This window comes from Sciurus vulgaris (genome assembly GCF_902686455.1).
Source record: "Sciurus vulgaris genome assembly, chromosome: 16".
Classification (NCBI taxonomy): domain Eukaryota; kingdom Metazoa; phylum Chordata; class Mammalia; order Rodentia; family Sciuridae; genus Sciurus; species Sciurus vulgaris.
This window is the reverse complement of record NC_136477.1, coordinates 34,720,137-34,744,863: the sequence shown is the minus strand read 5'-3', so window position 1 is coordinate 34,744,863 and position 24,727 is coordinate 34,720,137. Positions and strand designations below refer to the sequence as shown.

The following is a 24,727-nucleotide window of genomic DNA, read 5'->3' as shown; positions in this document are numbered from 1 at the left end:
ATACAGCCACATCAATGTTCATAGCTGCTCAATTCACAATAGCCAGATTTGTGGAACCAACCTAGATGCCCCTCAATTGATGAATGGATAAAGAAACTGTGGTATATATATACAATGGAATATTACTCAGCCATAAAGAAGAATAAAATTATGGCATTTGCAGGTAAATGGATGCAGTTGGAGAATATCACACTAAGTGAGATAAGCCAATCCCAAAAAACCAAAGACTGAATGATCTCTCTGATAAGTGGATGCTGATACATAATGGGGGTGGGAGGGAGGCATGATGATTGTATAGAGGAAAAAGTGGAGTGGGAGGGGTGGGGAGAAGGCAAAATAACAGAATGAGACAAACATCATTACCCTATGTACATGTATGATTACACAAATGATGCGACTACTTCATGTACAACCAGAGAAACAACAGTTGTACCCTATTTGTGTACAATGAATCGAAATAAATAAATTTTAAAAAAATTTTTTAAATTGCTCTTTGTAGAATGAGAAGAAAGTTCTGGAAAATCGTTTACCCAGCTGAAACTTAATTAGCAGATTGAAAATCATAGCCATTCAACATGCTCAGGATCCATAGGATCTCTCTGCCCTGTACCTATTCTGAATACAAAGGATGGCAGGAACTTTTGGAGCATCCAGAGGCTATGAGGGTTTAAGGCAAGTTGTCTATTTCTGGCCCATAGAGAAGAATGATTTGGAAATGTAACCCAATATCTTTTAGGTTCTAAGTTTGAGTTAGCTTCTGTAGTATGTTTCCTACATGTTCAGCTTTCTGGGAGTTACTACAATCCATTTGTTCTCTACATTTTTGTGGCTAAGAACATAGTTCTTTCAGAAATCAGAAAAAACTTGGTTTATGACTTAATTCTGTACTTCTTACCTGTGTTCTTGGGCCAGTTATTTAAATACTCTGAGTCTTTTCCTGATATATAAAATACATTTATTCATTCATTCATCATCCATTAAATATGTCTTAGACCCTTCTAAATTCCAGTAACTGTTCTATGTGCAGTAATACAGAAATGTACACAAAGAGAAAATATCTGCTTTCATGGACTGATATTCTATTGGATTAGGGATATGGTGATAAATTTTTAATAAATAATCAAATAATACCTTATAATTATAGTATTGAATAATATTGAATAATTACAAAATCAAAATAAAACAGGCTAATCGTAAAATCATGGGGTAGTGATACAGTGTATGGGGCAAGGATCAGGGACAGGCAGTCCTCTAAATAGGGAATATTTAAACTGACCTGTAATTGATAAGAAGCACCCAACCATGAGAACCTCTTATGGGTGGGAAGGGAAGAGAGCAATCCTGGCAAAGAGGAAAGGAAATAAGTCATCTATGTGGGGTCAAGTTTGGTGTGTTTTGCAAACAGAAAAGAAACAAAGTTGTTAAACCACAGAATGAGAGAAAGAGGTATTATAGATAATAGCATCTTGGGACAAAATATACCTATCACTTGAAGAGATTGAGCTCTCTTAAATGGTTTTAAAACAAAACCTTAAAAAAATAATCTCTTTGTTCTAAGGCATTCAATGTTGGGACTTTTCTAGACCAATACTTAGCTCTATACTTACTGATTTTCTCCTCATCTCAGTTTCACTTTTTAAATTTAATTTTCTTCCATTTATTTAACCAAAACTCCTTTTGGAAACATTAACCTGTGACCAAATTTAGATTATTATGCATCTAGGTGTGGGTGCTGCATGGGGTAATGAACTAATCTAATTACCAGAAGTAGTTTCCAGATTGATGTAGGAAAAATGTTTTATTACATGTGTATTGAAACACAGCCTCTAAGGTTATCTTTTTTCCTTCATTATTGATAGAGGACCCAAGCAGGATGCTGGGAGAAAGTAAAAGTTCACTCCAGATGATGCATCTAAAGAGACTGGAACATACAGAAGTGTGGGGAGAATTAAGAGAATTGTTGAGATGTCAACAGAGAGCAGGAGGAAGCACTTACCACACAACAGGGCTGAAGGGATGGGTAGAGGACTGTTCCAGAACCCTGTGGGAGCCTGGAGCCTTGGAGGAGGGGTTGATTGGAAGAACTGTAGACAGGAAGGGAGGCAACCCCTGATTTAAAAAAAAATGAGGAGGAGCCAGACTCTAATCTTGCTTCTTGATGTCCCTTCAAACCGACAATGGCTGAACCCAATGAAAAGCTGGTAGGTAACAGAGACCAGATGATACAGTCCACTGAAGGAAATGCAGCTTCTTGGGGGCATAGAACAGGGCAGAAGATGTATAAGGGAGGGGCAAACAGAAAAGCACCAATACATGTACATAAACTAATTTAAGTATTTGTTTCCTCTTGACTCCATGATTTAAAAAAAATTGCAAGTTCAGTAATAAATAGCACCTACTGCTTTGATTTAGGATTAGCAATTATTACAGGTTGATAGGAGTGATGGAAAGCTGGCTTTGTTTAATGAAAGCAATTGCTTCTCAACTCTAGTCCATGGTTGCTGTGTCTTTTTATCTGACACTGTTTTGACACAAAATATGTGGGATTTTTGACATCAGTGTTGTTTTTTTTTTTTTTTTTTTTTTTTTTTTTTTTTTTTTCCTTACCAATTCTGCAGCTCTCTGACACTGACTGAATGTCCTACAGTTCTTCTCAATTTTTATACTACCTACCTGGAGTTATTCTCATGCTCCACAGGTATAAAGACTCAGTCCCAAACCAGCTGCAAATAGGATGCCTGGGATACTCACAATTCTACCTGGACAATTACTTATTTGAAAGTTAATACAAACCACCTTCAGGCTCAATAGCTCACTAAAATTATTCATGGAAACACTTTATGACTCAGGGATAGCCAAACTGAATAGATGCATATGGGCAAGGTATAAGAGAAGGGATGTTGAGCTTCTGTGCCCTCTGTGGGCTTAACATCTTTCCAGAACATCAATGTGTTCACCAACCTGGAAGCTCCCCAAACCTTGTGTGTAGACTTCATAAAGGTTGTCATGGAGGTGGCCATTGGTGAAGGTGGTCCATCTCCAGCTCCAACTCCAATCTTTAGAAGGTGGAAATGGGCTGAACATTTCAATTCATTAATCAGATCTTGTTTGGTCTTCTGGGTGACTAGCCCCCATTTTGAGGCTATCTAGGGCCTACCCCAAGTGACCATATTAGTATAAACCTAGCTGGGCTGGAAAAGAGTCTGTCCTGAATAACAAAAGATACTCCTGTCAAGAAATTCCAAGGGTTTTAGGAGCTCTGTGCCAGGAACCTGGGGCAAAGACCAAGTATATTTTCAATTATGCAGTGATTGCCATGCAGAAAACATAGCTCCAACAATCTCACCTTTGGTGAGAGAACCAAATCTCTGTGTGAAGACACCCAATTTTTAAGCATTTACAATCCTTTCAGATTTTCCAAAAGGGCTTTGCAGTCCAAACAAAGCATGTCTGTTAACAGGATTTGGCCCACAGTTTCCAGGCTGAGGTATCTGACATAGAACTCCAGAACAACAGTTTCCAACCATGGATGCACATGGAATCACCTGGTCAGCTTTGAAAACTTTGCGCCTGGACTTCAAGCCAAGCAATTGAGTCAGAACCTCCCAAGTTCAGGCCCAGTCACTGGAAATTTTAAACATGGTTTCCTGATAGTCTTAATGTTAGTGATTTTTTTTTTTTAATAACGTTTTTGTTTTGAAATCAGTTTACATTTACAGAAAAGTTGTAAAGATGATATAGATTTCTCCCATACTACACATCAATTTCCACTATTGTTGACACTTTGCATTACCATGGCACAATTAATTGGTTAAAATTAGGAAACCGACACTGGCATATTATTGTTAACAACAGACTACTTGGATGTCACCAATTTTCATATTAATATAAAAATTTTTGGTCCAGACTCCAATCAAGGGTACCCTGTTACTTTTCCCATCTCACCGCCTGCTCTGGTCTCTTGGGATTTTCTCAGACTTCTTTTGTTCTCCTTGAATAGTACTGATTCTGCATCCTGGAAAATTACTCCAGGCCTGTGTTTTTTGATATTTTTGTCATGATAGAACCTATATTATATATGGATTTTTAGAAAAATGCCCCTGGAGCAAAGTGATGACTTTTTCATCATATCATATCACATCATGGTATATCATCATCTTATAAAATGATTGCTCTAACTAATAGTGGCCAATGGAGTAGAGATAGCAGGTCTCATCCAGCTTCAGGCAGATTAAAGTAGGTAAGTCATAGGAAATCCTGAGGGATGACTGGCGAGCAACGATCTCTAATTCTTTCAAATAAACTGCATTGAGACTCAAGAGGCCAAACTCCTCTTCAAGGCTAATTCACTAACAAGTCTTTAGGGAAGCCAATTACAGTGTTCCAGTGTTGATTTCTTCATTTGTACAATGAAGAAGTCCATCCAAGGCCATTTCCAGTCCTAAAATTCAATGATTTCAAAAACTTTGGAGAGGGGTTTCATTAGTCAAATATTAGCCATAGTTGAATTTCCTAAGAGGCATGCATTATATACTGAGCAAGACACTTTCAAGATGTCCAAGTAGCTGCAAAAGAGGATAGCAGGGCAGCCCCTGTACTTTTCTATGTCACATTTATGATGCATTTGTATCCTAAGAATATCAGGCACCAGACAGGAAGAAAACAAATTGCAAAATTTAAGAAAAATTTCAACTTTTCCATTCATCTTTGTCCCTAGTACTCACTGGGGACGCTGGACTAAAAAGTAAATGACATAATTTGTTTATGAAATGTTAGAAGGAGTGCACATTTTAGTACTTAAAAAAATCGTTTTAATGTTGACTCTTTGTGTAAATCTTACCAGATATGAGGATGTTTGGTTTTCAACATTGAATGCTCTAAGTTGCCAATAATTTGTACAGAGTCTGTGATTGCAAAACCACAAACATTTCACAATAGTGGAAGCCTCTAATTAACCATAATAAATGACAGAGTGGATTTATTTTAAATACATGGTTAACAATGCTTGTAGCTTTAAGATCATAAACTGAGAGATTCCCTATTGAGATGAGATAGGTAGGCTCCAAATGGTTTGCAAAATACTTTTCCACCTCTGCCTGTTAAGTCTGACACAGACCGTTCTACTAATATTGGATCAAGCGCTCATTTGATGTAATTTGCCTGTGGGAATTGTATTGGCTGTGAAACCCGCTCCTCTTAGCTGTTGTTTAAAAAAGGGGCAGCTGGGGGACGGGGGAGGGGCACAATTCTATGGCACATTTCAAATGACTGAAGCCAGTCATTCTTCGGCACTGAGACAAGAAAGTATGTCAAACAGGACCTTTAATGTGTATTTGTATTTAAAAGTCCAACCTAACAGAAAACCCTGAAGCTTCATACAATGATTGGAGCCTTGTAAGAGCCCAATTAATGTATTGTCAGGTGAACAGTTGGCCAGCACTCAAGCTCTTCTGAGGAATGTGAGGGGGCTCAAGTAGCACCTTGGAAGAATAGATGCACTTGTAGTGATTCAGTGGCCCGTCTGAAAGGGACATGTAAAGGCAGCTGTGTCTGGTGTGCTGTCTTTTCAGACACACTTGATAATGCTAGTGTCAGTTTCAACTGAAGTGTGTGCCAGATTTCAGATAGCCCTCGCTGGCATTTCAGAGCCCTTAATTGTGAAACTTGAGAAGAAAATGGGCACATTCTTCCTAAGGTGGTTATTCAAATACAGGCTGCTACTGACCCCCCCAGACCTCTTTGGGTCCCACATTTGTTCTGTTTCCACATAAAATGTATGAGGAATACTAAGCCTTTCAGCCTTGGCCACGCCTATATTGCCATCTTTGCTGGGACTGGTCTTGTTAAAATGTGCCCCATGCATTGAAATGAAATTGTCACTGCTGGGTGGTACAGTATAACATGGTTTGACACTAAATGCCGACAGCTACAGAAAACAGACTTTTATTGCATTTATTCTTTCAGAGAAGAGTCTCTAAAGGCTCACAGCAGACTTCACTTAGTTAAATCTGAATGAACCCAAAGTGAACAATCTACGCTTCTCTCTTTGTGTTCATAGAAACAGCCTCCATCCAGCCTAATGGCTGTAAAACAGCTTTAAGAAAAGATGATCATATTTAGAATACAGAAGGGAAGACTGGAAGCTTTCAAACCTGAACAAAAATATTATAGGTGGGTGGAATGGGCTAGCCACCTGATTTTCTTTCTTAGCTTCCTCTGTATCCCCTAAAACACACAATGTAGAATCAACCTAACACTAACCCCCATCTAGTTTGGGTCTTTCTTTAGAATTTCATGTCATTTTAAGACAAAGAGAAAGGACTTGATTTGAGGACTTTTGCAAGCAAGCTTTAGAGTCTTAACTGCCTTTTAGCTGGATGAGTACCCAGAGAGAGATTGAGCAGAGAGGGGACTCTCGGGCATAGGCTTTTCATTCTGTAGCTCTCCTAGAATAAAAATTCCATAAAGTAACATCTGTAGTAATTAAGGGCTTACATTTCCTCTTCCATTCATGTCTCTGCTAGGAGGAAAGGTTATTTTCCCTGAGACAATAGATAGTAGATCCTGTGGGAAGACAGAACGGAGTTAGAATTCATTTGTTCCTAGAAATGGAAGTTTCCTACCTACAAAAAAAAAAAAAAAAAAAAAAAAAAAAGAAAAGAAAGAAAAAAAATGGAACAAATTGGAAGACTTATAATAAAAGATTCCACTGGAAAGCCAACCTAAAAGAGTTGGGAAAATTATATTTAGCTAGTCCTGAATATTTGGGATAAGGAAAGATGCAGCTTATCTTTCTTATTAAAATACCTTTTGGTTTGGGGGAACTTGTGATTATGTAGTGAACAAAATGCTATCTCTGTTCTTTATTAAAACCCCATATTATGAAGCTTAGCTGTTTTTATTTATACATCACCTTGATCTTAAGATTTTTCCACAAATAATATTTATGTGGCTCTTTTGTGTCATCTGATAAAGTGAATAATGGCCTATTGAATTGGTTTCTTGTACTAATAGTTAGATCAACAACCTAAGTCATGGGGCCCAGTAAAAAATGATAATGTGGAGCCCCTTGCTAAAAAAAAAACAATCAAGAATTTTAAGACGGTGACAGCAGAGCTTTCAATCAAATGCAGGTTGCTCTATGGGAGAGCTCTGTATACAGATACAGGCATCAAGCCCATGAGGTCAGTCCTGGTTGGTGCTAGAGATTTGCCATCTGTAGCAATATAGGAGGAGTTCATCTCATGCATCACAGGAATGTACATCTGAAAACAAACTTTAAAGATTTGGCAGAAAATAATTACAGTTCTCCAGTGGAGGTTCTAATATGATCTTTAAATTTGTTTACCAGGTGACACAGATACCCTGTTTATATCTTCCAATCTGTCTCTAAAAGTTCCCAGTTGAACCTTCTACTCAGTCATGTGGCCAGTTTCTTCTGCCTCATTGCACAGAAGGGCCAGGCCCTCTCCCTGCCCAGCTCAGTGTGTGCATTAACTACTTATCCAAAGGCCTTTCCTACCTCTGTGCCCTATTCTCAGCATTTTCCTGGGTTTCAAGAGTCATCTCATATTTAAATTCTTGTAGCTACAATATATATGTACTACTTATTTGGCATTTGTTAACATATTTTTTTCCTTATCTTGTTTCCTCTACATGTAATATGGCCATGTAATATGGTTCTGAAAACACACATAAAATTTAGGTGTAGGAACGTTTGACGACTTGTATCGATGGGCTCTATTCCAAGAAAGCTCATATTAATAACATAGCAGAAAATCTAAAATTATACTTTGCCTTTTGGACAAATTTCACACATTTCATGCACATTTTTTTTGCATGAGTATGTCTGCTATTTCTTAAGCTTATTTTTGCCTCTAGTTTACTCTTCATAGGAATTCATTTCCTTTCATCAGAATCAACTTAATTTTTCTCTATTTAGTTTTATAAAACAAAATGCAGATATAATTCATTATTTAAACATTGTTGCAAGTGCTCCTGTACTTGAGACATGGCAACACTGCCAAAATTGGAATTGTGATAGTATGACTCAAAACATTCATTCCTTTTATTGTATTTGAGATGCCAAAATTTTGCATGAGAACCCCAGTGGAGGAATATTGATGTTCTAGTACTAAAGAGATTACATTTCAAAAGGAAGAAAGTTCAAGACCTTGGGTTTGTGTATTTCTATCCTTTCCCCATATGCAGCACCCCAAATAACTCTTTGGGTATCTTTCACATAGTGTGTCTTCAACAAGAATGTCATGATGCTGATGTGACTACCCTCCTGTGTTAGTCACTCCTGTGTGCTAAGAGCTGTTTAAATAAGACACGTCTTCTCACCTTGCTTTGTGATTCCTTCAATGTTATGGCTTAGCAGTTATAGAACAGACTTTAGTATTGGATGGAGATCAGTTCAAATGCTGATTCTACCACTTATTAGAAAGGTAGTTCATGTCTTCAAACCTGAGTGCCCTTGTTGATAGCACCTACCTTTCAGATTTGCTAATTCATTCATTCAATAGGGATTTATGGAACATTTTCAGTTGCCAAACATCCTTGGGTGAATTAAGTAAGATAATGTCTCTGAGCTACCTCAGGGTGAGGACTCAGCACAGAGCCATCCAAGTGAGCAGTTTTCCCTGCAGAGAATGATACTTTTCAGCAAAGATGACTTTGTGATGTTCTATATCAGCTGGTCATCAGTGTCATGGTGAAAGTTGACAATAAGAGTGGATTTCTCAAACCTTTCCATTGCATTTTTGTTTTCTTGTTTCTTTCCTTCCTTCTCTCTCTCTGTCTCTCTCTCTCTCTCCCCCCCCCTCTCTCCCTCTCTCCCTCTCCTCCTCCTCCTCTCTCTCCCCCTTTCTCTCCCCTTTCTCTTTCTCTCCCCCCCCTCACCCTCTTTCCCCCTCTTTCCCTCTATCCTGTACTTTTCGGATGTGCATAACTTGACAAAAGTATATGATCCCCTGTTTACTTTCTTTTGCCAGAATGGAGTCTACTGAAAAATGTGAAGTGGTAATTCAACATTTTAATGGAAAATATCTGAAAACACCACCAGGCATCCCAGGTAAGAAATGTCATTAAGAAATTGCTAAATAGTACCTAGACTTATTGTTATTTTTAAAATGAGTACATGGTAAGGCCCTTCACTGGTCACTGGGAAGAAAAAGTTTGCTTTTAAAAATGTGTTTTATTAAATACTATATAGTAACTCATCTTTTTCAAAAGTTTCTTGGTGAATATTCTTTGACCTTTCTTTTGAATCTTTTCTTGGCCTACAGTGAATTGGAAGAAAACATAGCAAAGTACATCGACAAAGAGTGCATTTGAAAAATGAGGGAAGTTTATAGTTCTTATCATTAATGTTGACACCTTGATTTGTAGTTCATAAAATATCTAAGCAGTGATATTTGCAGTGGAGTCCACAGATTGATGCCAGGTCCCAAGCATTTCCTACAAGTTCGTGACAAGAAAAGTACCAAAAAGAAAGTAAGCAATTAGAAACACTTATGGCAATTTGACACTGTCAGGAAATTTGAATGCATAATTTTATATCTTACAAAAATATCAATTACTGACAGACTGAAACTTTAAAAAAAATACTGTCCATTCATTAGAGGTAGTTTGAGAAGTTCTAAACTAGACTACCCCATGGCATTTCACATGAGGAATTTTCAGGCAAATTCTTAAGGTTCTATAAACATTATTTAAAAGATAAAAATTTATGCTCTCAAGAGTTACATTCAGCATAGAAAAAATCAAATATATCATGTGTATCAGGATTATAAATGCCTCAACTTGATATTAATCTGGCAGTAACCTACATTGTAATTGATAGTAGGTAAGTTAATTTTAAAATGTAACCTTCACTAATGCATAAAAAACCTTAAAGATTGAATGAAAGGTTAAACAGAAAAATTCCAATGAGTAAAAATCTGAACAATGAATGTTGGTTTATTTTTTGCTCTTTAGAGTATGATGATTCTTAGGAGGAAAAAAAAAATATTTCAAAAGTGTTTGTGCCACAAGGCATGCTGTTCAAACCCTTTAAAGAGTATAGGGCTGAGCATTTCTGTTCCTTATAATAGCTTAAGGTTATATAGAGAGGAAATATGGACAAAAAGAAAAATGTTCTTGTGGAAGAGTCAGGGGTTTTGGTTTTTGTTTTGTTGTGTTGTGTTTTAATGAGTTTGTGGCGGGTGGTCAGAAAAACAGGAAGACCCTTCATGCTGACACTGGTTGATGTGGAAGACCCAAAAAAGCTGATGACTGGTTAATCAGAGAGTGAACACAGAGCAGAGACTTTACCTCGATTTGGTTAGCTCCCATGCATTACATCCCCTTGAGAACTGACTGTATTATGATCCAATTGGAGACATATGGTGTTGTTAAGAAAGGAGTTAGCAGTTTTCATCTCAGCGTGTAAGCTGCCCTTGCATTTTAGGAGAAATACTTTTTTTTTTTTTTTCCTGTTAGCATAAACAGACATTTTAAGACACTCTGCTCAGACCTGTCATTGAATAAAGAAATTGCATTGTTAGTGGATTTTCCTCTTATTTATCCCAGTTGATACAACAGATGCCTGTCTATGCAGCAGACATTCAAACTAGGTATGAATTATATTTTTATGTAAAAAAATTTAAAAGCAAGAGAACTATGTGGAAATTATTGTTGATTAAACTTTTAACACAGGTTTTCACCTTTTGGATTTCATCATTTTGGAAAAAGACATTGAAATATTTCTTGACTAAATTGATTTGAAAATGTTTTGTTTGGTTTTCCCCATAGAACATACAGTAGACTAATACAATTTAATGCTTAAGACAAAGAATGTCACTGCAAATCCGCAAATGTCCGGGCGTCCTTCTTGAATAAACAGACTGTGACATTAACCTATCTAATATCATAGCTACACCCAATGGAAACATTGTGAATAGCAGGAACTTGGCTATGAGTTTCTCCTCACTTAGATCTCATGGGAGCATGAAAAAAAAATGATACTCAGTTATAAAACTCTTAGAGATATAACTTTATGAGCTTTGCACTCCATATAGTAGAATTAAATATGCAATATTGATCATCATCTATTCTCAAATTTGTTTATGCATCACTTTGGAAGTCAAACAGAGTTTAATAAAAGGTTCAGATGCTAACTAAAGATACTTAATCATTGATATGTAAATGTGATGTGAAATAAAAGAGGACATAAGGTAAGATATGGGTATTTTGGAAGACACAGTAGTAAAACACCTTTATTGGTATCATTTCTGAGTCAGGGCTGGTATAATCAAATTTGGGTATAGTATCTGTCTTTATTCATCCTTATTGCTTATTTGTTAGATATCATTGAAATCTAACTTTCAGAAATTCATATATTAATCCTATTTTTATTCCATCTTGAAGACAGAAAGTGGGATATCATTTGGAGACAGTCCTTTGACTTTTTTTTTTTAAGTGACCATTTTCCTCACCAATTTCAATTTAGTATTTTAGTGAGCTTGTCCTTGCTGTGATTGTACTAATTAAAACCAACATTAATCAACTTGACCTACCTAAAACAAAAATAGAAATCCAAAAATCTAAAAAAAAAAAAGAAAGAAAGAAATCAAAAATCTGAAAACTCTTGGTATACTGCACTACCAAAATTTAGCATGCTTGAGTTCAGAAGTTGATGGTTTGCAAAACTGCGTATTCGATGCAAGGCTTGGAGACTGTGTGAATAAGGAACCACAATGATCCAATAATGGCCTGACATTCTCAGGTAATAACACTGGTGTCCAAAAGATTACGTGTTAAATAAGTCAGATTCTTTTCATAATAGAGGCTTGCTTTTAATCTTACTTTAAGTACCTACCAAGAAGTTAGTGCCATATCCACTTGTTGATTTCTCCATTTCGGGAGGAGTTAGGGAAATACTGCATGTGCTATTAAGCAAATATAATGCCAATTTTATTTCTGTTGCTCCAGAGAATAATGATTATTCCCCCAGGATATGCAAAGATAATTATTTTCCTGAGATGATCATATAGTTTCCAAATCTCCTAGGATGCCATTTCTATGAAATAACAAGAAAAATAACTACTTCAATCCCAAAATTTTGACATTTTGCCTTAAATTAATTTCTCTTTCTCTCTCTCTCTTTCTTTCTTTCTTTTTTATTCCCCCTTGGTACCAAGGATTGAACCTAGGAGTATTTAACCACTGAGCTGCATCCACAGCCCTTTTTATATTTTATTTTGAAGCAGGATCACCCTAAGTTGCTTAGGGCCTTGCTATGTTGCCGAGGCTGACTTTGAACTTGCAATCTTCCTGCCTTAGCCTCCTGAGCTGCTGGGATGACAGGCATGCACCATGGTGCCCAGAATTTCTGAATTTCAAATCCTAAAACTTTACAGTTTAGGACATTTGCAAGGAGATAGGACATTGACCACATTTATGTTGCTGGCACCATTTTGATTTGAATCATCGTAGGAATAATTTTCTCATTAAAGATGATTGATGTTGGTATTGAGTTTTAATCCCTGACAGATTATGTGAGTTGGGAGGGAACTTTTTAGATATCTTCTTTTGGATCTTGCTTTCTCACTGGTCTCCTCCAATTTTTTCATAAAATGTCTAATTTTAGTGAGTATAACAAGGATCATTATTGCCTTTTAGAGCCTCCCCAAACTAACTCTGTTTACTTTAGATTATAATGTTATCCCCAGGTTTTCATTACCTGGCACAGTGAAGCTAAATATCAATGCCAAATATCAAGCTTTGAATAGGAGTGTAATGGTACAGGAAGTTAACAAAATCAGGCATCTGTGTTGCTACTAGCAGGTAGGAAGGAGAGGCCAGAGGCGGGGGTTAAACAGTGTCAATCATTTGACTGTTGTTGCCATCAGCAGAAAAAGATCATCCAGGATATTCTCCCTCCCCTAGAGAAAAAAGAAAACACAGCGTTCCATAAATGTTGCATGTCCTACATATCGATCTTGATGCTTTCTGGACAAAATGAAGGATCATTAGTTGCTTGCCTGCCTAACCCCAGACATTTCTTTGTCCTGTAATGAATTGCACAGCAATGTTGTGCAGCCCCAAAGCGTTCCATTTTCAAATATCTGGCGAAAGCAAAGGGTAAGTTCCCAGACACTTCAGGGATCTGTAGGGCATGAACTTGAAAGGCTCACTTTCAAAGAGCCCCCGGAGCAGAGCAATGCACCATGCGGAAAAGGCTTCCACATGTAAGGACATGTATTGATGAACAGAACATGCAGGCTGGCTTATAGAAAAATAAATCATGGTTTGCTCTCAAACTAGACTTTTGCCTGTAAGCACATGTTCCTATCAGTAAAACTGTCTTTCCTGAAGAAAATGGAATAATCCACTTCTGATATGACTTTCTCAGTTTTAGATAATTGCTTTTTATCCCAATTGAACCCTAAGAAGTTAGGGAAGGGCTGAGATGGAACTTAACCATTGTAGGACCTTTCCAATTTAATAGATCTGTTACCATTAGAAATTTGGACAAAAAACGAAGTATCAGAGATTACATTTTATAAAAAATAAAACTTTATGAAATAAAACTTATGTGCCTTCCTGATGCTTTACCATAGTAATTTTACTGTTTTGCATTGATGCACTTTTGTAAAGCAAATAAAAATATAATTGTAGATGTATATATGTGTATGTATATTGTATTACATTTAACACACACAAACACACATATACATACGCTTCATGGGAGCATGCAAGAAAAAATATTTATAATGTGACATTTTTTTTTAAAACACAAAGAGAAGAAATATTTGTTAAAATTTAAAAGTCCTCCCAGAGTAAAATATCCACAACTTATTTAAATAGTACTTATATTGAAAACTATTTAAACATTTGAAAGTATTTGGTTTTCAATCATAATTTTTTTTGGAGGGGATACTGGGAATGAACTCAGGGATGCTTAACTACTGAACCACATTCCCAGCCCTTTTTATATTTTATTTAGAGACTTGGTCTCCCAAAGTTGCTTAGGGTCTCGCTAAATATCTGAGACTGATTTTTGAACTTGTGATTCTCCTGCCTCGGCCTCCTGAATTGCTGGGATTACAGGTATGCACCACCACACCCAGATTTCACTCATAATTTTTGTGAGTGGAAAATGTTGAAGAGAGTCACAATTTGTGTTTTCTCAGTTAAGCAGTCTATTAAGTCTTCAGATGCAACTATTGTTGAGAGGCAGATAACAAATAGAAAAATACTACAGTGTACAGTTAGGCAAAAAAATGTCTTTATTGTCTTGCTGAAGTGAAACAGTGCCCCACTTTAAGTATTTCATCTTCGTGAAAATAAAATCTCATTTGCATAATACACTTTGTAAACACTACAATCCCCAATCCGGTATTAGTTTAGATTTCTCCTTAGTAAAGGGACTTTTGCAATATTTAAGTGCAGCTTTTTGTCAAACCTCTCATATTTAATGTTAATGATGCCTTCTAAATGATTTCTATGTATCAAACACATAATTCCTTTTTATGGTGGAAGAAGAACAATTAGAATATTAATGAACTTCCCCGAGCAGCCAGAGAAATTTATGGCTAGTGACATCTTTGAATCTGTGTGAATTCTATGAAATCTGATCTGGTCAATCAACCTTTGGTCTCAACCTTTCTGTGGAACCACATAGGTTGTGAAGGTAAACATGATATGTGTTGGTAACTCATATAAGAGAAAGAAGGCAAAGATATTTATATTCATAAATCAGATAATGAGACTCTAGATAGGGAGAGGATGAAGATTCATCTTCAGGAGACGAGATATAATTGAAAGAGATTTTGCACCCCATGCTGTTATGATTTCAGCTTCAGCTGAGAGAGGCAGTCTTTGTGTGCCCTCAAAGCATCTCACCTCAGCTATGTACCTAGTTTCTTCACTTTTACATCTCAGGAAGAATCTAGAAATGTTTACTCAACCAACACAGGTATTCTGCAGGCTTTGGGGAAATATCACTTCCCCTAGGGAAGACATTCAGCCTGTCCTCCTTTTGACGGTCAAGCCTGAGTCATGATCTATGTAGTTCCTTGGGCTCTTGCCCACAGTGACAACATGCTCATGAGGTCATCTTTATTGCCTTACCTTTCTTCCCTGCCTTTATTTTTCTTTTCCATCATACCCTCATTCTGGTGTCAGCTCCCAAATGAGCTACCTTATCCTAGGCTCTGCTTTTGGGGAATGAAAATTAAAGTTGAGCTTCTAATTATTGCATTTGAGAATTCCCTTTTGATTCAGAACTTTTGGTATAGAGGAAGGTAGACCCAGCTAAAGGAGTGAAGTGAATTTCATGAACCAAAATATGCTTTTTTCATGACTTTTGGTTGATGAAGGTTTGTGGAAGCAGACAAGTAGTGGGCCAGTGTTACAGATAACAAGAAAGAGATGTTAAAAGGTAATATAATAAATAAATAAATAAATAAATAAATAAATAAATAAATAAATAAATAAATAAATACCATGAGTGGCATGATTGGCTTCAGTAGAGTTGACATAGAGAGGTGGATGGTTGATGAAAATGGAAGGGACATAGAACAGTCACAATGCCAGCAAAGACATACAGGCATAGGGAATTACCATCAGGGTGAAGGTAACTGTTGAGACTGTGTTCTTGGATAAATACGAATTTGTGCATGCCTGTCCTTGGCTGAAATAAAGTGGAAATGATGTTTAGCTAAATAATTGGAGGCTTCTGATTATAATATGGGAAGACTTTTTAATAATACTTTAGACTGTATTATTTAATCTCACACAGTGGCACTCCTGAAATTCTAATCTTCATAGAAACAGGTTAAAAAGGGTGAACAATGGTGAAGTAACTTTTTAAAATCTTATCTGGGTGGGGGTTGTGGCTCAGTGGTACAGCACTCCCCTAGCATGTGTGAGGCTCTGGGTTTGATCCTTAGCACCACATAAAAATAAAATAAAGGCATTATGTCCATCACAACTGAAACAAAAAAAAAAAAAAATTTTTTTTAAATCTTACCTAATTCTGACTTTTCCAAACTATGATCATTTTCTTGTTTTGTAGCTTTAAGGGCTATGTACCTAGCTTAGTGTAAGTTCTCAATTAATGTTCTTTGGAGGGTACAATTCCATGAAGTGAACGACCTTCATACTTGTATTTTCTTACACTGAGCTTCCCAAGGGTGTGTGTGTCGGGGTTGCACATCTCCAGCTGAACAAACATGCAGCCAACATGGAGGAAAACCTTGAGGGATGTCACTACATATTTTCTTAATTTTTTAGAAAAATCATTTATGCAGACTTATCTGTCTAAATAGCAGGAAATGGGAAGAGAGAAAGAGGATGTTAAATGTTCAGAAGAGCATGAAACTTAAATGAGCAATATACCAGTTACTTTTTGGAAGTATTTTTCCAAGTCTGCTTACTTTGCAAGGTGTTTTCCTGCCGGCCTAATTATTATCTCTTTAAATAACTCATTCTGGTCCAGTGCAATGATGAATTCTGTTTTCCTGACAATAGTCCTGCCTAATTACATTGAAATCCCCATCTTAAACTTTCACTTTTTTTTTTTCATATTAAAAAAAATGGCTATGATGAGAATAAATAGAAAAGAGAGTTTCCTGGTCTATTCTATTGTCCCTTTCAGAATATTGTTTGCTTCTTGCCTGGAGGAAATGCCACACTGCCCTTCTCCCTATTGTAATGTTATATAGAATATGTAATTCTTATCAGTAGGACCTTATTAACACTTTGCTGAGCATATCCTTTCTATTGTTATGCATCAAGCACCATGAGTAGCGGCAGAATTCACTTAGAGTGTCATTTTGTTGCAGGACCTAATTATTTAAAGTAGTTGTAAATTGATGCAATAGAGAAAAGGGATGAGGAAGTTTTCGATGCATCTTCAAAATCATGAATAATCTTCAAACATTATGTCTAAAACAGTTACTCCATTCAAGTCTACAAAAATTTCTGAATTGAAGACTTTACAGTAAAAACTTACAAAATAAATGACAGGGTCTTAATTTTATCGCTAAGACCATGTTGGCTTTGCCTTCCATCAGCATCACTAATGAGCAATAAAATTATTTAGTGTCCGTCCGAGTAAGTCTTATTAGGAAGCAAAGAGGGTTGAGTGGCTGAAGACCAATTAAGATACCAGCTAGGGAGACCAAACAGAATAATTAAGTGATTAATGTATTTCCAAATCTACGATTTCATCTAATAGATTTGATTTAAAATAAATTCTAACCAGTTTCTGAATAAATGGATTAATATTATGCATTAAATACTTGCCATTCACTCCCAGTAACTGCCAGGAAGCCTGCCATATAACACAACTCCTGTATGATATAAGTTTTCAGAATGAAAATCTGCAAAACTGAAGAAGACATTTTAAGAGGAATAGAAATGAAAACACTCATTAGGCAAGCTCGGAACCAGCCATCATTTGTTTATCTTATTATCTGCTTCCTCAGATTTCTCATATCTTTAAGTTCATGAATGATGAATTAATTATTTTACTATTTTTTAAATCATTTTTTCAGTACAAAAAGAAATATTTCATAGGACATTTGCATATTTATATTTTTTTAGATTTCTTATATTTCAAAGACACATTTGACCCATTAGAGTGTGAATTTTTTCTAAGAAAGAGCTTTGATGTTTATCTCTCTCTTTTTTTTTTCAACAAGATTCTTAAATTCCTTTGGATACAAGTACTGCACCTTGTTCTTTGTTTCAGGTATCTAAACCAATACTTGACATGAAACATTACTAATAATTATTCATAAAATATAAATATGTATTTATTTATGGTAGACAGAATAGTGGCCTCCCAAAAATTCATTCTGCCTAATTCCCAGAACTGTAAATAGGTTGTATGGAAAAGAGGAATTAAGGTTGAAGCTGAAATTAATGTTGCTAATAAACTGATTTTAAAGTAGGGAAATGATCCTGGATTACCTGATAAGTCACACAAGTCCTGAAAAGTAAAAGAGAAATGTAGAAGGAATCAGAATGATACAACGTAAAAAAAAAACTTGGTTCATATCCTTGGGGCTGGAGGAGTATGGGAGCCCTTAGAAGCTGAAATGGGCAAGGAATTGGATTCTCCCAAGCTATGGTTGTTTTGCAACTTGAAGTTTTGAACAATTCACTATATGGGCACCTGAAAACTCATACATTACTACTGAACTTGTTTCACCTGAATTTCATCCACACTATTCTTAGTGGTTTATATTGTGCATATGAACTAACTGCCTCTGGGAAACTCCCATAAGTTTCTTTTACTTTTTACCTATTTCATGAGTTTCATTTGTATTACTTGTATGTTAATCAGAAAAAAAAATCTCATTAAATATTTCATCTTAGTTTCTTTATACTTTCTCATAAGGATATACTAGAGTAGAAAACTATTAAACATCCACAGAGAGCTTTTATGGGGAGAATGGTCCTTAGGCCTTAGAGCACATCATTTTTCTTTCTTTTATTAGTACATTATAGTTATACATAATAGTTGGATTCATTTTGACAAAATCACACATTCATGGAGTTTGATTTATTTCATTTTAGTCCCCATTTCCCTGTCCCCAATTTCTTCCCCCCCCTTATCCCCCATTCTCCTTCCTCTATCTACTGATCTTCTTTTCACTATTATTATTTGACTGATGCTTTATAAATATACATAAAGATGGAATTCATGGTAATATATTTACACATGCACATAGCGTAATTTTGTTAAGTTCATTTTACATTTCCTTCCCTTTCTTGTCTCTCCTTCTCAAATTCCTTCTATTCCACTGATCTTCCCTGTAACTTTATGATTTCCAATCTCCACCTCCTTTTTTCCCATTACTTGGCTCTAGTTTCCACATATGAGAGAAAGCATTTGATATTAAACATTAATTTTCTGAGTCTGGCTATTTCACATAGCATGATGTCCTCCAGTTCCATCCATTTACTGGCAAATGCCATAATTTTATTCTTCTTTATGACTGAGTAAAACCTCATTGTGTTTATAAACCACATTTTCTTAATCTGTTCATCTGTGGGCATCTGGGCTGGTTCCATAATTTGGCTATTGTTATGCTGTTACAAACATTGATGGGGTATATCACTATAGTGTGGTGATTTTAGTTCTTCAGGATGAATACTGAAGTCTGGGATAGCTGAGTCATATGGTAGTTCCATTTCTAGTGTTTTGAGGAATCTCCATACTGGTTTCTGGAATGATAAAACTAATTTACAGTCACCAACAATGTATGAGTATACATTTTCCCCTACATCCTTGCCAGCATTGATTATTATTTGTATTTTAGAACATTGCATTCTGACTGGAGTAAGATGAAATCTTAGTGTAGTTTTGATTTATGCTTCCCTGATGAGTACATTTTTAATTCAACAAAATAACTCATTAACTAAAACCATGATTTTATAAAATTATGCCAGGAAAATGTATACCAGTTGTAAATCTAAATTCATGCAAATTCTATCTCTCTAGGTCTCAACCTTAACACTTGCTTTCAATAATTCGGATGGTTGAAGACGGGTTAGGATTTGGAAAAAGCTATAAGGTTACATGATGATGTATCAACTACAACTTTTAGATGATTTTACTTAAAGCGTTGCTGGTGCTCCCACGAACAATTTACTGCCATGTGAAATAAATAGTGTTCTAAAGCTTTAAGTGGTTGAGTTCCCTATGGAGACTTAGTTTTGAGACCTGAATTTAAGATGCTGGGGAGGGAAACATTGATACTTTCTAACATATTTTAACAAAAATTGTTATATTTCATGTTATTAAAGAAAAAAATCTGGCCGAGTATTTTGGTGCACACCTGTTATACCAATGACTTGGGAGGCTGAGGCAGGAGGATTGCAGGTTCAAAGCCTGCCTCAGCAATTTAGTGAGACTCTGTCTCAAAATTAAAAAAAAAAAAATATAAAGGATTGTGGATGTATCTCAGTGTCATTCTCCAGTACCATAAAAACAAACAAACAAATAAAACCTCCACAAACTGAGCCCTTCAGTAGCCATTGTTTATGTGGATTGCATCTATCAATATTTACAGCATTAGAAATTAAGACTGAAAAGAGTTAAAGTTTTATTCACAAATGCATTAAGTGGTATTATCTTTAAAAAACGAAAACTAAAGTGTAAGTTAATTTTCAAAAATGTGTTCCTTGACACAGGTGTTTTCCCTGTAGCAAGCTTGGGAGGTTGTAAATGTAACATCACAACAGTTTTCTCTTGAACTGCAAATGGGATTTATATTGGGATGAGAGCTTTCTATTGATTGGGTAGAATAGCTGAGTCACTGACACACCTTAAGATAAACAACTTAGCAATTTAAGTTGATTTCTAGCTGTTTGTTATGAGAACAGACGTCAGTGTTCCCAGGGTGCTGGCCCAACTTCCATTAGACAGCCTAGGCATCTCTGTCTTTAGGTGGGCTACCCTCAGCCTGTTTTGCTGATGAGCAATGACAGTGAGAATGGCCTAGCAATTTCAGTGCCCAGGTTGGATCAGCCCATAAACAACAGTTGATGGGGGTAAAGTAACAGTATTCCAGTTCTTTGGCTCTCAGTGAAGACACCCTGTGTGTCACCTGTACCATCTCCATAGCTTACTTGGAGGACTCAGCAATTAGCCTTTGTGAACTTCTTATCTCTGTCCCCTTGTCTTAAAGCTTCATTTCATGAACCCAATTTCTTATTACCCTACTGGAAATACATCCTAATAATTCAGTTTCCAAGCACTCTTGTTTCCAAGTCTGCTTCTGGTAAACCCAAACTAAGAAAGGTATTAAATTCCGTGATCTATTTATTTTCATTAATATTTTGAACTTTAAAGTCTCATCTGTAAAATGTGTTCTTACGTAAACTGAATTCCTCAGGATAGTTTGTGGGAGAATTCAAGCATAAATATAAAATTGCTCAAACTCCCTAGGTTCACTGGAGATACACATACTAAAGACATTTTAAAGTAAGGTAAGTAACAGACTTGGTTCATTTGTTTTATTTGTGCTGGGGATCAAACCATGAGCCTCCCACATGCTAAGCATGATCTCTGCCACTGAGCTACATCCCCAGCTCAACAACAGGGTTTTTGAGAAAGGCATACACAGTTTGAGTTTCAGTAACACTTTTGCAATGAAAAACAAAATTGTAATCAGGTATTCTGTGAGTAAGCAGATCACTGGTTGATAGGTTGATAGTATGATTTAGCTAATCACATTATATCTTGATAAAAGTCTATACAATATAATCAAAATTGGATATGATGTAGGTTATGTGCATATACAAATATGCTATAATGAAACCCATTATTTTGTATAATTAAAATGCACTAAAAAGAAATAAATAGTGAATATATATATACCTATATATATAAAACATGGAACTTGGGTTTAAACAAAAACATCTTAAAATACACAAGCATTGAAGTCAAATATTGAAAGTAACTTATTTTCACTTGCAACCACTTTAAAATAGCATGGGGACTGTCAGCTAAAAGGTGTTCCAGAGATCCCTGGAGATCCCTGAAATATTTTCTAGCAGTCTTTATGATCAAAAATATTTTTATAGTAACTCTAATACGTTATTTGCCTTTTTTACCCTGATTATCTCATGAGTATAGAGGGGAGTGTCCCAATGGCTACATGATTTGCATTATGGCAAAGGAACAGATATGAGAATTTGTTTTCTACTAAGTCAGAAGTTATAGAGATTTTCAAAAACATACAGAAAAGCCATTCTAATAATGATTTTGTTTTTGAAAATAATTTAAATATAAAAATATTGATGTTAACATGTAATAGACCTATTGTTACTTTAAATTTAGTAATGACATCTAAAAATATCTCAGACTTTAAAAAAAATTTTTAGATGTTGATAGACATTTATTTTATTCATTTATTTATATGTGGTGCTGAGATTGGAACCCAGGGCCTCATGCATGCTATGCACGCACTCTTCCACTGAGCCACAGCACCAGCCCTCAGATTTATTTTTTTGAATGGCAAATCTTGGTAGGTTTTATATAGAAACTGTCTATATACAAAATTTTGTGGGGCCTTGAATAATTTTTGAGAACATAAATAGACCCTAAGACAAAAAGAAAAAAAATGAAAGAAACCTTGAAAACTGCTAATACACAGTATAATTCCAGCCCTGTCTTCTGAATATTAGAAAATACTAACAAAAATAGAATAAAGATGAAGTTTAAAACATCATCTTTTCTTTTAAATCTTATTTTGAAAGACTAAGTATGGTCTAAAAAGCTAAATCAAATGAAAGAATTAAGAAACAGAATTCAATGAGTTATACCATTATTTTTGTGTAAGCGAACTTGCAGGTAATTTTATAGTGAGTATTTTGTTTGCATTTACAGTATCATTTTTATTAGCAAATGACACTTTGATAGAATATGTGAACATGTTATTGAAGCAGTATATTATATCAGCATATGTGTGTGTGCTGGCATTGAAGAAGAACTGTGTGAATTTGTGGGTGCATGTGAGTCTGCCAGAATTGGGGGAGAGCTTAATGTCTAACAGCGAGAAAGTCCACCATAGACATCAGACAAATGTTATTGTTGTCATAGGACTATTCTGTATTGCTTCTTTTGGTCACTGTTCATTTCAGAAGTGCCCATCTTGAAGCTGGACTCCAGCATTGAGTGAATTTCATTATGTGGAGCATCTTAAGGATGAGCTTCCAGGAGTACTGGTTGTAGGAAATGATACCTGAGATGAGAGAAATAATAATTTAAACACTGATGTATAATTAAGTGTACAATGTATGCTATTGGTGTTCACAAAAAATATTTTTTTGTTTTCAGAAATGCTAAAATATTCTTTTATAGAGTCACACCATTGTGAGTTTCTTAAGTTAAATGTATGTTCAAGCAATTTGAAGTAGCTCTAGGGAAAGTGCTTACCTCATCATCTTTAGTAAATAGTTATAATTTTAACTGGATGAATCCATGTAATACATAAAAGAATGTAAGATAAGATTACTCACATAATTTATTTGAAAAGACATGATTTAATGTTTGTCTACACCTTTTGACAGTCCCTTCATTTCTCTCATCCCCCAAACAAGCATTGTTCGGCTTTGACCTACTTAGATGATGTTGAAGAAAGAGCAAATCCATTCAGCTTATGCTCTCTTTTCTATGACAAACCTATGACTGAGATCCTCTTTTCCCTCTGTGAATTTAATTGATTGGAGAGCAAACCATAGAGAACGCCGTTTTGCTTTTGGAGGTGGATGAATCCTGCTTGAATTTTACTGTCTCTTCAATTTTGAACTTGGACACATTAGTTAGCCCCTCACCATGTTCTTCCTAGTATCTAAAGGCTTTATTAATTGACAGCAGTATTCCTTTGCAAAAGTATTGCTGGAATTAACTGAGATTTTGTACAGCTCCACAAAGAGAGCTGGCAGGATATGGTAGGTGTTACTAGTATTATTAATAGTATCTGTTAAGCATGATGAGAATCATTTCAATATCCACTCCTAGGCTGGGAACATGATTTCACTTTAACAGTTGAGTTCTATGAGCTACAACCATTGATGGGCATTATCTAGACAAGTTATATAAACTCTACCTCCTTTATGACTACCCTTCCATTTCTAGCCTTTTGCATAATTGCCATATCTCATTCTAGACTGGTATCCCATAAATACTAAATGCCCATGTTGATGTTCAACCATTTTCTGGGGTGACTGGAAAGAGTACACATCAGATAAATATTTACTAGGAATTTACTGAGGTGTCCCCCAGGTTCATAAACCTGATCATACTTAAGAACTAAAATGGCCATGTAAATGTCAACTGTTATTAACACAACCACAAAACTTTTGTGTGATCTCAAACTTCTTGTAATAGTTTCTCAAAATACCTTTGTGCTTCCATTTCTGAGGGCCCAGCATCCTCTTCTACCCTCATTTTCCAAAAATTGTGCTTAAATATGAATGCTACATTTTTCAAACAGATTTTCCAATTATCCTGCCCCTAACTCTTATGTTACCACCTTGCATTGTTTTCTCCTATGTTGTGTGTCCACTTGTGATAAGTAACCTCATTTAATGATTATTCTATACTCACCTTATCCCACTGGATGGCAGAATTATGCCTTTTTTTATCCTTGTATCTCCTCCATTACCTGGCATTAGAACATAGGATACTTCATGTAGACACCAAATTGAATTGAAAATAGTTGAGAAAAATTAGTGTGTTTTTTTAATACTGTCTTAATTCTCTCTTACTAATAGACTCAACTAGTAGATGCTTGTCAAGTGAATGCAGAGACCATCAACCATGGTTCCATGTGGAAATATTTCTCATCACATGTTCTTTGTCAATTTTAAGCTATGACTCAAAAGTTGTGTTTTGGGTAGAGAACAATGTTTAAAAGTGAAAGATCCCTTTTCATTCTCATAAAAGTTAAATAATTTTTTCATTCTGGCTTCTACATTTCATTGCTCCTTCCTCTGGATTAAAATTTTCTAAAAAAGTAATGGGCTATGGAAATTAAAAGAAGCAAAAGGAATATAAAATAAATGTGCTGGAACACCAAACATTCTGTTGCTTGTGATAATTAATTCTGCAAGTAGCGATTAGACAAATTTTTTTCCTAATTTAAATCATTTGAAAACACAGCTCTAGTCTTCTCAAAGGTTCCTCTTTTCCAAAATGTGTCTGCCAGTCAGTCCT

The 24,727-nt window shown here is 35.6% G+C and overlaps 1 protein-coding gene across 9 annotated transcripts in view; it reads left to right on the top strand.

The window, feature by feature from the left end:
• Positions 1-24,727, top strand: part of RBMS3 (RNA binding motif single stranded interacting protein 3) — a gene marked incomplete at its 3' end in the record, with an annotated part of 684,132 nt that overhangs the window by 423,073 nt on the left and 236,332 nt on the right. For all 9 annotated transcript variants that reach the window (XM_079113995.1, XM_079114001.1, XM_079113998.1 and 6 more), the window contains exon 6: positions 8,997-9,076. In XM_079113995.1, the coding sequence (XP_078970121.1) occupies positions 8,997-9,076 (80 nt within the window). The remainder of the gene's footprint in view (positions 1-8,996; positions 9,077-24,727) is intronic.